Here is a 13,213-nt window from a genome sequence, read left to right as displayed (position 1 = left end):
TCGGGAGAGGAAGAGCGATTGGAGGATGATAGAGAGAGAAAACGAGAGTCTGCGAGGGAGAGGAGAGAGATCAAGGGAGGGAGGGAGGGAGATAGAGAAAGAGAGAGCAGACAAGAGAAAGAGATCAGGAGGGATAGACCAGAGAGGGGAGAGAGAGATGGGAGGAAGAGAGGGGAGGGAGAGCGGAGGGGGAGAGAGAGAGATCAAGTAGGAGAGAGGAGCGGGGAGAGATAGACCAGGAGAGAGAGAAGAGGGGAGAGAGATCGGGTGGGAGAGAAAGGAGAGAGATTGAGAGGGAAAGACTAGAGAGTGATGATGAGGGGCAGAGAGGGAAGAGAGAATGGACCGGAGATATTTTCAGCTTGAACTCGGCCCATTGTCAGGCTCGGCCTTGAAGTTGTGCCCAGGCTGGGCCAAGTCCATTCAGGCTCTATTTTTAGGCCTAGCTAGACCCGTATATTATTTGGCCTCGCCCTCAAGCTCAACCAATAGCTGGCCCGGCCTCAGCCCATTTCCAACCCTAATAATTCTTTTCTTAATTTAGGATGGTACCAAGAAATACTAACAGAACCAAGTAATTTTATATTGGCAGAAATATCGGTTTATGTCATTATAACTACATATTGCTGCAGGGTTTTAGAATATCAACCAAAATTAAGGATGAAAGTTGATAGAATAATATTCATGCAGATCTATTTTTGTATCCGAATTTATCCGAATATGAATAAAACTTTGAGCATCCGACTAGCATCGGATTCGCATCCATATTTGTGATACCTTGAATTTGTGAGAAATACATTGTGTAAATGAAAAGTGATTTGACAAGAATAATATGCAAATCAAATGGATAAGATATGGTTCGGACTAACTTCGTTATAGAATAGCCTCCATGGGCTTACGTGCGAGCTAACTTTCATTAACTTATGTATAGGATAGCATCCACAAGTTTACACGTCGAATTTTGTTTAGCAGTTTTAGGCTGAGTTATAATCTTGGTCAGTCCAAAGTCAGAGAATATTGCTATTAAACTTAGAATTGAATTAATGAGAGATGGATGATAAAACACATGAAACCAATACTGAATAAAAGGTTTTACTTATTGGTATGTTGTGGTATATCTCTTTTGATAAACTAGATATTTGATGTATGTATACGTGGATATTTGTTGGTTTAATTGAGTTATATTAGATATTTAAAAAGAGGTTTCATAATTTATATGTTTATTTTGGTGTCGTTTATTACTATTTTCAAATTATATTATTATATTGGTGTGAATGTGCAAAGATTCTTATCGGGTTGTAAAGCTCCCAACTTCTTTTCTCTTTTTTTTCCGAGTTGTAGGCTGCATGGTACTTGACTATGGTTGTGATCACAGATTGAAGGAATGAATAGATAGAGCATTCTTGTTACTAGTTGGATGAATGAATTTTATAATTTTATACCAGTTTGTTACTTGTTATGAAATGATATTATTTTTGTTCACAGATATTGAAATTGTAATAAATTTTTCAGACCTAGCATATTTCTATATCTAACAAAAAAAATGGATATGAATATAGGTAGACAACTACCCAAACCATATTCAAATATTCGATTTTTTTTGTAATTTTATTCAATTTTTTATAGCACTCATGAATTTTTAAAAAAAATAAATGACTATATTAATATGCTATTAATTTGATTTAACTTCTACATAGTAATTCTTTGATTTTCTATCCAATCTATATCCATATTCATTTAAAACAAATATAAATATAAATTTTTGCATCTAACCAATATCGACGTCCATACTTGTATTCATCAAATAAAATAAATATGGATATAGATACTCTGATCCAATTTCAACCCTTGCCAAAATTTTCTAATCCATCTTTTAGAATTTCAAGTCACTTTTTGAATAATAAACATTAAGACCAATTTTTTGATATGGATATCAATCAAACAGTTACAACATTAGCCAAGATTTCAGCAAGACATAAATCAAGGTTTCTCGTCGACACTTCCTTGAAGGAGATCTGATACCTTTTATGCCTGGACGCCTTTTATACAAAAGAAAAGATGGAGTTAAAATCCTTTAGTCGTATTATATTTATTAAAATCCTCGAGTTGCTCAAAAAAATTTTGAAACATTCTTTTGGATTGTTAACATCTGCAGATTGATGTACGACAACAAAACTTAAAACCGTGATAACTACTACTGCATCCTGTCAGAAGCATCTTAAATTAAATATGCTCTCGCATATTGAACATTCCTTGCATAGCACAAAATGATGCGAAGTTCGTCTGACCTTCACTTGAACAATATCCGTAGGAGCTATTGCAAGTTGTGGGTGATCATTACGAAAGACATTGAACACAACGAGCATAGATATAGTGTTAAATTTTCTCCGTTTGCATAAAATTACAGCGCCCTAAATTGAAAATAATCTTTTACAGACAAGAATAATTACTTAAACAGGTTATACACAAAGGATGGATAACACAATTACTTAAGCAGGAATTAATACAAAATGGTGGTAGACTAATGCCTCTTCTTTTTGGCTTGCTTGCTGCTTTCAATTCTTTTCCGGGCCATCTCAAACTCTTGTTCTGAAGGTTCTGGGGCAGCATCTGCATCGCACTCGGCCATGATGGAGGAGAGAACAGAGTTGAACTGCTGTTTCCTCTGGCTCATGCGTTGAGAGATTAGTGCAACAAGATCTGCTTCTTTTTGTTTCTTTGACCTACAAAGGTTCGCAGAGATGATAATTAGGCTTAAAGGGAACTATTTGCATGAATGGTAGATAAAATTCGGGCAAGAAAGCAACTCACTTCCCCCTTCTCTCTAGAGGATTGGTAGGTGGTTCTGTTTGAGAAACCTGCTTCGCCCATTTCTGATATGCTTTGCTTGTCTTCAGTTCTCCTATCAGAGGAATTACATGTCATTTGAGAAAAGGACAAGCTCCACAAAAAGGAGCCATCCAGGATGTTTGTCACAGTCCTCCCAAACAACAGAATCAGAGCTATATTGATTATTTGGATTTGAACAGAATTTATGATGAAAAATTGGAGTGTTGACTATTATACTTCTCTGAAAAGTAGATCAATACGGATGATAACAGTAAACAAATCGCACCTTCAGCTATTGCCTCATCGATTATATCTTTGAACCGGTGTGAATCCAACTTTGGCTCAGAACAAAGCATTGAACAGAAAAGCCTGGATGGAAGGATGTCAGAAACACTATATTAATAAAGAATTTCTATAGTTTTAACAACAACCCGAAATCATATTGTTGAGAGATGGCAATGGATGGCCAGGGGCCCTGGGCCTGCTTCTATTATCAAACATTAAAGCCCAACAGAGCTTGAAGGCAGGTCAATAACGAGATAGTGAAAAAAAATCACAGTTCTCTAAAAAGGTAAAGCTAAATGTGTCTAATTCTATAGTACCTGTTCATATCGCCCCTGAATTTTATATACAAATCCTTTAAATCCTTTTTCTCTGAATCTGAACCTCTGTAATTAGCTTCAAATTCTTCAATATCAGCCTCTGTTACCTGCAGCCAAATGGAGCAATGCAATTATCGCAAGAAAAATGGTTCACTATTCAACACAACTATTTGGTTATTATGAAATAGCTAGAGAAAAGATCATAGTCCCTGTCTCTGAGAAATAACTCATACCTTTTTATACATTGATCTGAAAAACTCTTGCAGATTTTCGGCAGCTTCACCAACCAGGGCCTGATCAAATAGGGAAAATGTCATAACATAACTAAGATGGGCTAATCAATGGACCGGTTAGCGAAAAAAATGATAAAAATAAATAAAATTTTCAATGTCCTTACATCATCACCAGCATAACCAGTCTGATCATATATTGCCCTTTTCTCTTCATCCCCAAGAATAGAAATCACCTTCTGCAAGAGTTGAAATTTTTCCTTGGCTTCCTGATGTAGAAGGAAAAAAGGTCAGGGACCTAGCTACGATGTCAAACAAGAAGACACTACTCTAAATATAATCATGGTTCTCTACCTCATCTCCAGGATTCTTATCCGGATGAAGACGCAAGGCCAACTTATAGTATGCCTTCTTTATTTCCTGCTGAGATGCTGCCCTCTCCACACCCAGAATCTGGAAAAACAAAAAAGATTGTTAATAAATTCTAAATTCTTAGAATGAGTCAGTTTTTTTACCTGATATTTTTGAAAATTAATGGCAAAAGTGGACTATGAAGTGAAAAGATGCTTGTACTAGCTACCTTCTTAAAATAGATATTAACAAGGATAACTGAAACTTAAACCATGAGAATTATAAGGTGGGCAAGGAATGAAAGCAAGAAGAGGGAACCATCAGAGCAATGCATTTATTGAACTATTCACTTGGCAAAAGACCACCGGATGGTGTTGGAATAATTTAACTAAAACTTAAACTACCTCAAAAAATGAGAGGATGGGTAGAGATTTTATGAATTTCTATATCCATATATTCTCATCCATTTACAGCCAGTCGTCCAATTCTTCACAACCAATTTCTACTGGGGCAGACTCATCCATGAACGATCGTCTTTTCAAATGCTTCTTAGAAGTTGCCATCCAAATACCTGCAGTCTTGGGACGTGTTTACACCGAAATCTAAGCCCCTTTCTTTACTATATCCTTCTCTAGACCTAATTTCACAAGGATATCACCTCGGTCATTCTCAATACCCAAAAGCTACGGGATGCAGCCTACTAAATACGATATCTTACATGATTACTTAAGAAATTTCACTCTGAAAGCCTAAATGAGATAAGAACTAAATCCTATCAGATAAATCACGCTCCTTTCGAAAATTTCTCTATTTTCCTAGAACTCGTAACTAGCAAACAAGTCATCTTTTCGAATCTCGCACAATTGTCCGTTTAGCCCAATCATGCAACAAAAGACTTTCCACCCACCACCTGTTTGATTAAAATCAGCAGCCTTTCATCAAAATTTCTGGGCTCTAAACAAACTATGACTGCGAAACCCTAATTCGAAAAATCAACATATAGATAACACATATCACATCAAAACAATGGATCTAAAAGAAAGCAGGTGGGGGAGGGGTGGGGTGGTGAACTGTCGTTTTGAATCGTTCTTTCTAGCAACCAAAGAGAGATTCCGGTTCCCCTAATTATTCGAAAATAAGAGAGGGGAAGGGGACTTGGAATACCTCGTATAAGCTCTTCTCTTTGGGAGTCTTCATCGATGATTCGCCGGCCCCTGGGATCTCTCCGGTCTTCTCGTTCTCGTCCTCGGAAACCCGAGTTCGCTTCTTTTTCCCCATGGCGAGCGGAAAGATCGAAGGTTTAGGTACGGGGGGTGTTCGGTATTTGTAGGGGCTGGGGCCGGGGGCCGCAAATTTCCCGCCTTTTCTCGCTCCGCTCCCGCCGAGAAAATAATAATAATAAAATCGAAAATCCGTCGCCATAAGGGCGAAAAAAAAAATATATATGGTCAGCCTTCTAAATATAATATATTATACAGGCAATATATCATACCATACCGATTTAGTACCTATATTCGGTACGGATAGTGTGTTGGCACTCGGTACGCTAAACAAAATTTCGTACCATATCAATACTATGCTAGTATATGATATCGGTACAGAATTCGATATCGAGACGACGAATCTTACTCTCAAAATTTAATATGGCTATCCCACGCAACGACGCTATTCTAACCATAGCCGTTTTCTCTTGTATTTATTTTTTTTCTTTGGTGATGGAAGCCGGTTTTGATCAATTGCTACTTTTCCTAACGTACAGGAAGATGCATTTCAATTGAAATTTAGACTGGATTTTTGTCTTGCAATGCTCAATACACTACGGCTTTTTGACAAATTTAGCTTGCAAGATATTGTTATCATGATCATCCACATTGCATGAAACACAAAGCAACGCTTGGCAAGTAGACATTCTTCGAGAAAATGAAAAATAAAGACTTATTAATCCAAGCATTACACAATACTTAAAACTCGCTTGGATATCTGATTAATCCAATACTTATTAATCCAACCTATAACAATGTTCCCAATGCCAATCTGATTCAATTGTTCGTCCTGTTCATTTACAGGATATCTTTCATACATATAAATACACCTTACGAACGAAACACCTCTCAGTGCTAACTTGTTATTGATGTGCACAAACAGCCGATTAGTATAATTCATACTTGAGTTCACATGTGTTGATGCCTAAGAGCTCAAGTGCACAGAAATCTCCGTCGACAAATAAATGAACAATATCACTATATGTCTGCCAACCTATCATTTTTATTACAACAAATTTGAAATTTGGTAAACACTATAACCGAAGAGACTGCAAGAAGATCGACACCTCTGTCTCTTCATCTTCTTATAATTATTTAATAGAGTTGGAGGCATATATTATTTGTCGCCTTCTGAAATTACAAATCCTTCAGTCTTTGTCCGAACACTCAATATTTTGAGAACTTTAGGAAGAGTTGAAAATTTTGCAAACTTCAGCATAGTTCATTTGATGATGATTTGTTATATATTTGAAAAGGGTTGGATGAATCTTTATTCAACTTTTCTCGTACGCATACTCTGCTGTTGTTTCACCCAACGAAAGCTCAGTCCATTCACCGGATTCATTATATCTTTGATAACAATCTACTGAAATGTCTTGATCTTGATATGCATTTGATCCCCAATCGTAGCTAATTTCCCACTTTTCTGCTATTTCAGGATCATCATCCTCATGCTTACACCTAAATTCAAAGAGAACAAGAGCTTCAGTAGCTTTAAGAGATTCATAAGATAAACAAGACATGTTTTTTTCCAAATACAAGGGAAGAATATCTCCTCAATTGCCACGAGATCAGAAACTTCACTGTGAAACAGGGTACGCAGGACAAAGATGAGCCAACTGTTTCAAAGCAGTCACAGATATGATAAAACTAAACTGTTGAGTGGGTCACCAGCTGAACAAGTGCATGCTGAGTTGAATTTTTGCAATTTAACAGAAGCCACAAGCTAAGCTGTCACCAATTAAACAAGCACGATTCTATTTGAATACAAACGAAGTTGTCACCCATTAAAACACGATGTTAACCAAAACAATTTAAGAGACTGACGCTAAAAAATATTCTTAGGCACGATAAACAGCTCAATGTGCATCAGATTTATGCTTTCATAACATTGAAAATCAAGGAAACATCACAACTGAGAGAAAATAAAAAACATATGATATGATTAGAGATGTCCACGTTATTGGTTTTGTCTTCAGAATTTAAATCTCATTATATTGGGGAATTTTAAACAGTAGTTATACCACCTTGTAGCCTTGTTGCAGAAGTATACCTCAAGAAATGCCCTCAAAACCTGTTAAACATTATGCAGCAAATAAGGGAGAAAAGATGGGAAAAAAAGGAAGATTTCTATCAGCTGAAAGAAGTTAAGGTTGTACTTCAAGAAAATGTATTCGATCAAAAATGGAAATTTAAGGTTTGCAACTACATACTATAGATGTCAGACATAACTTTTTCTAGCACTCTTGCTACTGTTCTTGTATGTGTAATAAATGCTAATCTCGGTCCTCCAGGTGAGTTAAACAACCATTAGATTTTCTAAAGACAACTGAAATCTAGGCTATATTGGAGGTGGGTAAGAGGGAGCTATTCTTTCTTTAAATAAAAAGAGAAAAAAGAGGTGGGTAGAGGATGATTGTGATAAGAACAGCAGCCACACCTCTAAGCAACAACTGTATCAGTGGATGAGGTTGCAGAATAGCACAACCATCTCTTGCAGAGTTCAGATGAATCAGTAAAATATTTGAGAGATGTGAGCAATCTTATCCCACTCAGGGCCTTTCTTTTTACGCAGCTGTGCCTTTAATTCTGGATGGCATCCCAACAAACTGAAATATTCAAGTGAAGCAGGCAGGCCATCATCGGGCAGCAACTGAATTTCTGATCCATCCATTACATTCAATTCCTTGAGGGAGGAAAGGTTTTTCACATCATGAAGTAGGGCCATTGAATCGAGCTTGGGGCAGCGTTCAATATTCAAGTCTCTGAGGGAGACAAGGGCTGATAAGCCTGCTGCTGCTGATGATAACTCTTTACAGTCCTCAACATGCAATTTTTGGAGCGAGGTCAAGTGGCGCAACACGTTTGCTGGGGGAAGGGATGTAATGCCGTGACAGCCTTCTATGTTCAAGGTGGAGAGGGAGATGAGGTTCTGCAGACATCTGGACAGTGACTCATCAATGATACCACATGAGTTGATTTCCAGATATTCAAGTGACGAGGGCAGGATGCCACAGCTATCTCCTTCGCCTGGGGTCATGGACTCCAGAAGAGTAGGACAGAGAAATATTCTGAGTGTTCTAAGGGAAGAAAGCTCATGCAAGCCAGCCAGTGATGTCAGCAATGGACATTCTCCAATACTCACCTGCTGGAGTGCAGTCAGGTGGCACAGTACCTGCGCCGAGGGAAGGGATGTTATTTGGAGACAGCCTTTAATCTTCAAGGTGGCAAGAGAGGTCAGGTTCCTCAGGCAGTTTGACAATGAGATATCAACAAGGCCACATGACTCGATTGCAAGACGTACGAGCGATGATGGTAGAATGCTACTGCAATTGTCCTCCACCCCTTGGATCATGGATGATGATAAAAGCTTGGGACAACCAACTATTCTCAAGGTTCTGAGGGAGGAAACGGCATGCAACCCAGCCAGTGAGATCAATTCTTTGCAATCTGCGATATGCATCTGTCGGAGTGCAGTCAGGTGGCACAATACATTCCTGGAGGGAAGGGAAATTATGAAGGGACAACCTCCAATCTCCAAAGTGCAAAGAGAGGTGAGGTTCTGCATCCATTTTGACAGTGACTCATCAGTGATTTCACACTGAAGGATATCAAGATATACAAGTGATGAGGGCAAGATGCTACAGCAACTCTCCTTCTCTGTCATCATGGATTCAAGTAAATTGGGACAGAAAGATACTCTGAGTCTTTGGATAGAGGTGAATTCTCGAAACTCTACGGCAGACAGAGTCCCTTGATGACACATGTCCAAGTTCAACACCTCAACATCCCTGAAGTGGTGGCAGTGAAGGTAGTCATCAAGTAGCATGGTGGAGCTACATATAGTCAGGCTTAAAAGGGTTTGCAGTGGTGATGACAACGGGCAGAAATCTAAATTATGAATTGGTCCCACATCTCTTATGGATATATTCATTAAGTTAGGAGGGAAGGTGGGTAATTTCAACAGCTTCGGGCAATTCTTAATCTTGAGTTCACGGAGACAAGGAAACATTTGGGAGTCCTCTATTTCAGACCACTCTACCCACTTCGACATGTTCACAAACTGTATATGCTCCAATGATGGGAATCCTCTTACAGTGCCATGACCATAGAATTCACAACCAACTCGTTTTACTGCATGCATTCCAATAATTTTGAGAAATTTGAGGCCAGGAAGCTGTCCAAGAGGAGGGAGGGATTTCAACCCCTCACAGTTGATTAGGGAGAGAGATTTGAGGTTGCAGAGCCAGATTGCCTCCAGCCAACATGGAGATCTGATGCCCTTGTAGCTTACGATATCCAGTTCCTCGAGATTGGCATTTGGCTGGAGGCCTTCAAGTACTTCTACATCATGCCTTCTAGTCTTTCCAGAGGTACCCCACTCTAACCGCAATGCCGTAATATACATTTTTCGGTTCAACTTGGCCTCAACAGCCTCTGCCTTACTTTTAACATTCTGAAGATTTCTTATGTCGAGTGATCCTCGAAGTTCATTCATGTCCTTCAGCTCTCCAATTTTGTATCCCTTTCTTTCTCTAACATGGAATTCAGCTAATTCCTGAAGACAGGTAAGTTTTCCAATTCCAGAAATCAGAGCTGCATATTTACTATGAACATTAAGATGCCGTAAGCTGATCAGCTTGTTCATACTTTCTGGAAATTGACCAAGCCAGCACCATCTAGATGTGCTTAACACCTGCAGATGGTAAAGCTTGCACAGTGATGCAGGCAATGTTCTGAGTGTGTCACAAAGAGCTAGGTAACGCAGATGAATTAAATGATCAATATCTTCTGGCAGTTTTTCCACATCACAACCAGTTAAATCCAACACACGGATGCTTTTCAACTCTTTGAGCAGATCACGGTGAATGTTGTGATCATTATAGAAGAAAACTAAGGTGCGCAACTTATTCAGTTGACGTATATTTGTGAGTTGAGGCAGATTTTCAGTGTTAATTGACAAATGGCAAACGGTGGATGGAATTTTTGTTACCATGTCACCTTCAATTCGAAAGCATTCATCCTTGGAAACAGTTTGTGCCAAGTCACTCATCAGATCATGCATCATATAATATTTACGACCATCTTGCTCAAGTGTTTGAAAGAAAGACCTTGACAATAAGTCATCGAAGTAGACTCTTCCTATATCCTCTATCCTCGCAATGTTGCAGCTTTGGGGCTGAATGAAACCCTGTGCCATCCACATGTAGACCAGCCTATCTGGTTCAAACTTCCAGTCCTTGGGAAATATACTGCAATATGCAAAGCAGCGCTGCAGGTGTGCCGGAAGGTTTTGATAACTCGATCTTAAAACAGGCATAATGCCATCCCATATGTCACTTTTCAAAACATTCTTCCATTTTCCAATATCCAATTCAGCATTCAGCATTCCTCCCACGACCTTTGCAGCCAAAGGTGAGCCATTTAGCCTCTCTGCTATTTGCTCACCAAATCTTAATAAATCTGGATGGTTATCAGGGTTCTCGCAACCAAAGGCGTGCTTCTTGAAAAGCAGCCAATAAGCATCACCTCTCAACCCCTTCAAGTAGATTGAATCCACAGCACCCAACACCGCTACCACCATTTCCATTCTAGTTGTCGCCAGGATCTTGCTTCCCCTTTCCCCAGATCTCAAAGGGGCGAGGAGCTTCCTCCATCTATCCCTGTTCTCCCAGTCCTCCATGTTCTCAGCATTCCACACATCATCCAAGACCAACAAATATTTCCTCGACATCAACTTCGTTCGAAGCTCCTCTTGGAGCTTATTGAGATTTGCTGAATCGCCAATTGCATCATTAGAAACTGACGCCAAAATCTCCCTGGTAAGCCGAATCTCATTGAAACTATCGGAGACGCAGATCCACATCCTCAACTCAAAATGTTTCGCCACTCGTACATCATTATAGACAAGCTGAGCGAGTGTAGTCTTCCCAACACCTCCTTCACCAACTACCGGAAGAACGAAGTTGTGCTCGTCACCGGGCTCGAGTAGCAGCCCGATTATTTCATCCCGTTCCTCGTCTCGCCCGAACACTTTGTTCTCAAGCAAAAAGGAGGTGGTGGCACGCGATAGCATGAACTCAGGCTGCTGAATTGCACTGCTAATCTCTAACCTGGTCACTTGGAGGAACCTCTCAGCACTGGCGTTGACCCTATCTAACTTCTTTACGGTATTCCTTAACTTGGTTCTGAATTTGCCATGTCCGACTGAAAATTGGCCAGAAGAAAGAGAACAAGAGGATAGCCGATGGCTCACCTTGCATCCGCCCTCCACTCTGGCCTTGAGGAACAGGTAGCCGTACTCATCCAGCACGTCCTCAGCCTCGTATATGGCATCCTTCATTTGGCGCAGCAGTGTTTGGTGGGTCACATCCTTGACATGCTGCCGCCTCTCGGCGGCACCGACGACGGCGAGGATCTGCGTCAGGGAGGTCTCGAGGCTGTGGAGTTCCTCCTCCATGTCCATCCGCCGGTGGTGATGGTTCTCTAGGTAGGAGCGGGCCTTGTGAATCATCTCTTCGATGATAGGAGACACCAGCCATCCTGCTATGGTCAGCTCCGCCATGCCAGGGAAAACAACTGTGTGTTCCTTACAAACAATAGCTGATCCAAGATAGCAGAAGAGAAGGAAAAATTCATAAAAATTAAAGGTGGTGGAAAGGAAAGAAGCAAGTGTGAACGGCTAAGAAGAGTCAATCTAACGGGTCGAAGGGGAATAAAACACGCCAGAGTTGACCGCCGGGTGGAAAGAAATAGGGGAACTTGCTCGGCGGCCCATTTATTGAACTTTAACATTAAATCTCTGTTTAACAACCGGTCCATATATAATTCAACATTGCTTTATGGAACAAAAATGCCCCCGCCTCTCCCATTCCCACCAAAGAAGGAGAAGAAAAAGGCAGCTGCCGGCCACGGCCCGCCGCCTCCCGTGCCTGCCGCCGGCCACAGCCCGCCCCCTCCCGCGCCTGCCGCCGGCCACAGCCCGCCCCCTCCCGCACCCTCTGCCCCCTTCCGCGCTGCCGGGAATACCTCCGCCCCCACGGTGGGGAGGTGCCAAAGAAGAGGAGCCGCTGGCCCCCCCCCGGTGGCCCCATCCTGCGGCTGCCACCGTCCGACCCCCTTCCGTAGCTACCGGCCTCGTGAGAGGAGAAGGAAGAAGAAAGAAGAAGGGAAGAAGAGAAGAAAAAAAAAAAGAAAAGAAAAAAAGAAAATGAAAGAAAAAGAAGAAAAAAAATAAAATAAAAATAAAAATAAAGTTAACTGTGTTCCTAGACAAGTTAACTGTGTTCATAGACAACTTAACTGTGTTCACAAACCTGGAGTTGACCTTTGCTCACCTGGAGTCGACCCCTTAACAGCACGAGTCGACCCCTGTTCACCTGGAGTCGACTCTCAGGCTTTCCTAGACAAGTTAACTGTGTTCACAGATAAGTTAACTGTGTTCCTAGACAACTTAACTATGTTCCTAAACAACTGTGTTCCTAGACAAGTTAACTGTGTTCCCAAACAACTGAACTGTGTTCCTAGACAACTGTGTTCCTAGACAAGTTAACTGTGTTCCCAAACAACTTAACTGTGTTCCTAGACAACTGTGTTCCTAGACAAGTTAACTGTGTTCACAGACAACTTAACTGTGTTCCTAGACAACTGTGTTCACAGACAAGTTAACTGTGTTCCTAGACAAGTTAACTGTGTTCCCAAACAACTTAACTGTGTTCCTAGACAACTGTGTTCCTAGACAAGTTAACTGTGTTCCTAAACAAGTTAACTATGTTCCTAGACAAGTTAACTGTGTTTCCAAACAACTTAACTGTGTTCCTAAATAACTGTGTTCCTAGACAAGTTAACTGTGTTCACAGACAACTTAACTGTGTTTCTAGACAAATTAACTGTGTTCCTAGACAAGTTAACTGTGTTCCTAGACAAGTTAATTGTGTTC

General features: G+C 40.5%; 1 protein-coding gene across 1 annotated transcript; it reads right to left on the bottom strand.

The window, feature by feature from the left end:
• Positions 1-2,390: 2,390 nt before the first annotated feature.
• LOC103723827 (putative disease resistance RPP13-like protein 1) lies at positions 2,391-12,064 on the bottom strand. Its single transcript, XM_008814883.6, has 9 exons — positions 7,794-12,064; positions 5,177-5,468; positions 4,016-4,114; positions 3,829-3,930; positions 3,665-3,724; positions 3,432-3,538; positions 3,116-3,198; positions 2,812-2,902; positions 2,391-2,723 (listed from the first exon to the last, which is right to left on the bottom strand). Exons 1-9 carry the CDS (start codon positions 11,837-11,839, stop codon positions 2,522-2,524), a joined length of 5,082 nt encoding a protein of 1,693 aa, XP_008813105.4. The 5' UTR covers positions 11,840-12,064; the 3' UTR covers positions 2,391-2,521.
• Positions 12,065-13,213: the final 1,149 nt, after the last annotated feature.

Source organism: Phoenix dactylifera, chromosome 2 (genome assembly GCF_051530095.1).
Source record: "Phoenix dactylifera cultivar Ajwa chromosome 2, Ajwa_hap1_PhDact_Kaust_v1.1, whole genome shotgun sequence".
Classification (NCBI taxonomy): Eukaryota; Viridiplantae; Streptophyta; class Magnoliopsida; order Arecales; family Arecaceae; genus Phoenix; species Phoenix dactylifera.
The sequence above is the reverse complement of the archived record's forward strand: the minus strand, read 5'-3'. Positions and strand labels throughout refer to the sequence as shown.

Bases quoted from the DNA above. Each gene is read 5' to 3' on its own strand.
- LOC103723827 (XM_008814883.6), bottom strand. From the start codon at position 11,839: ATGGCGGAGCTGACCATAGCAGGATGGCTGGTGTCTCCTATCATCGAA. The intron at 5,469-7,793 runs TTACTGATTCAT...TATTATATTTAG, and splicing joins GCTCACATCTCTCAAATATT to AAGGCTGACCATATATATTT. The intron at 2,724-2,811 runs GTGAGTTGCTTT...GAACCTTTGTAG, and splicing joins CCTCTAGAGAGAAGGGGGAA to GTCAAAGAAACAAAAAGAAG.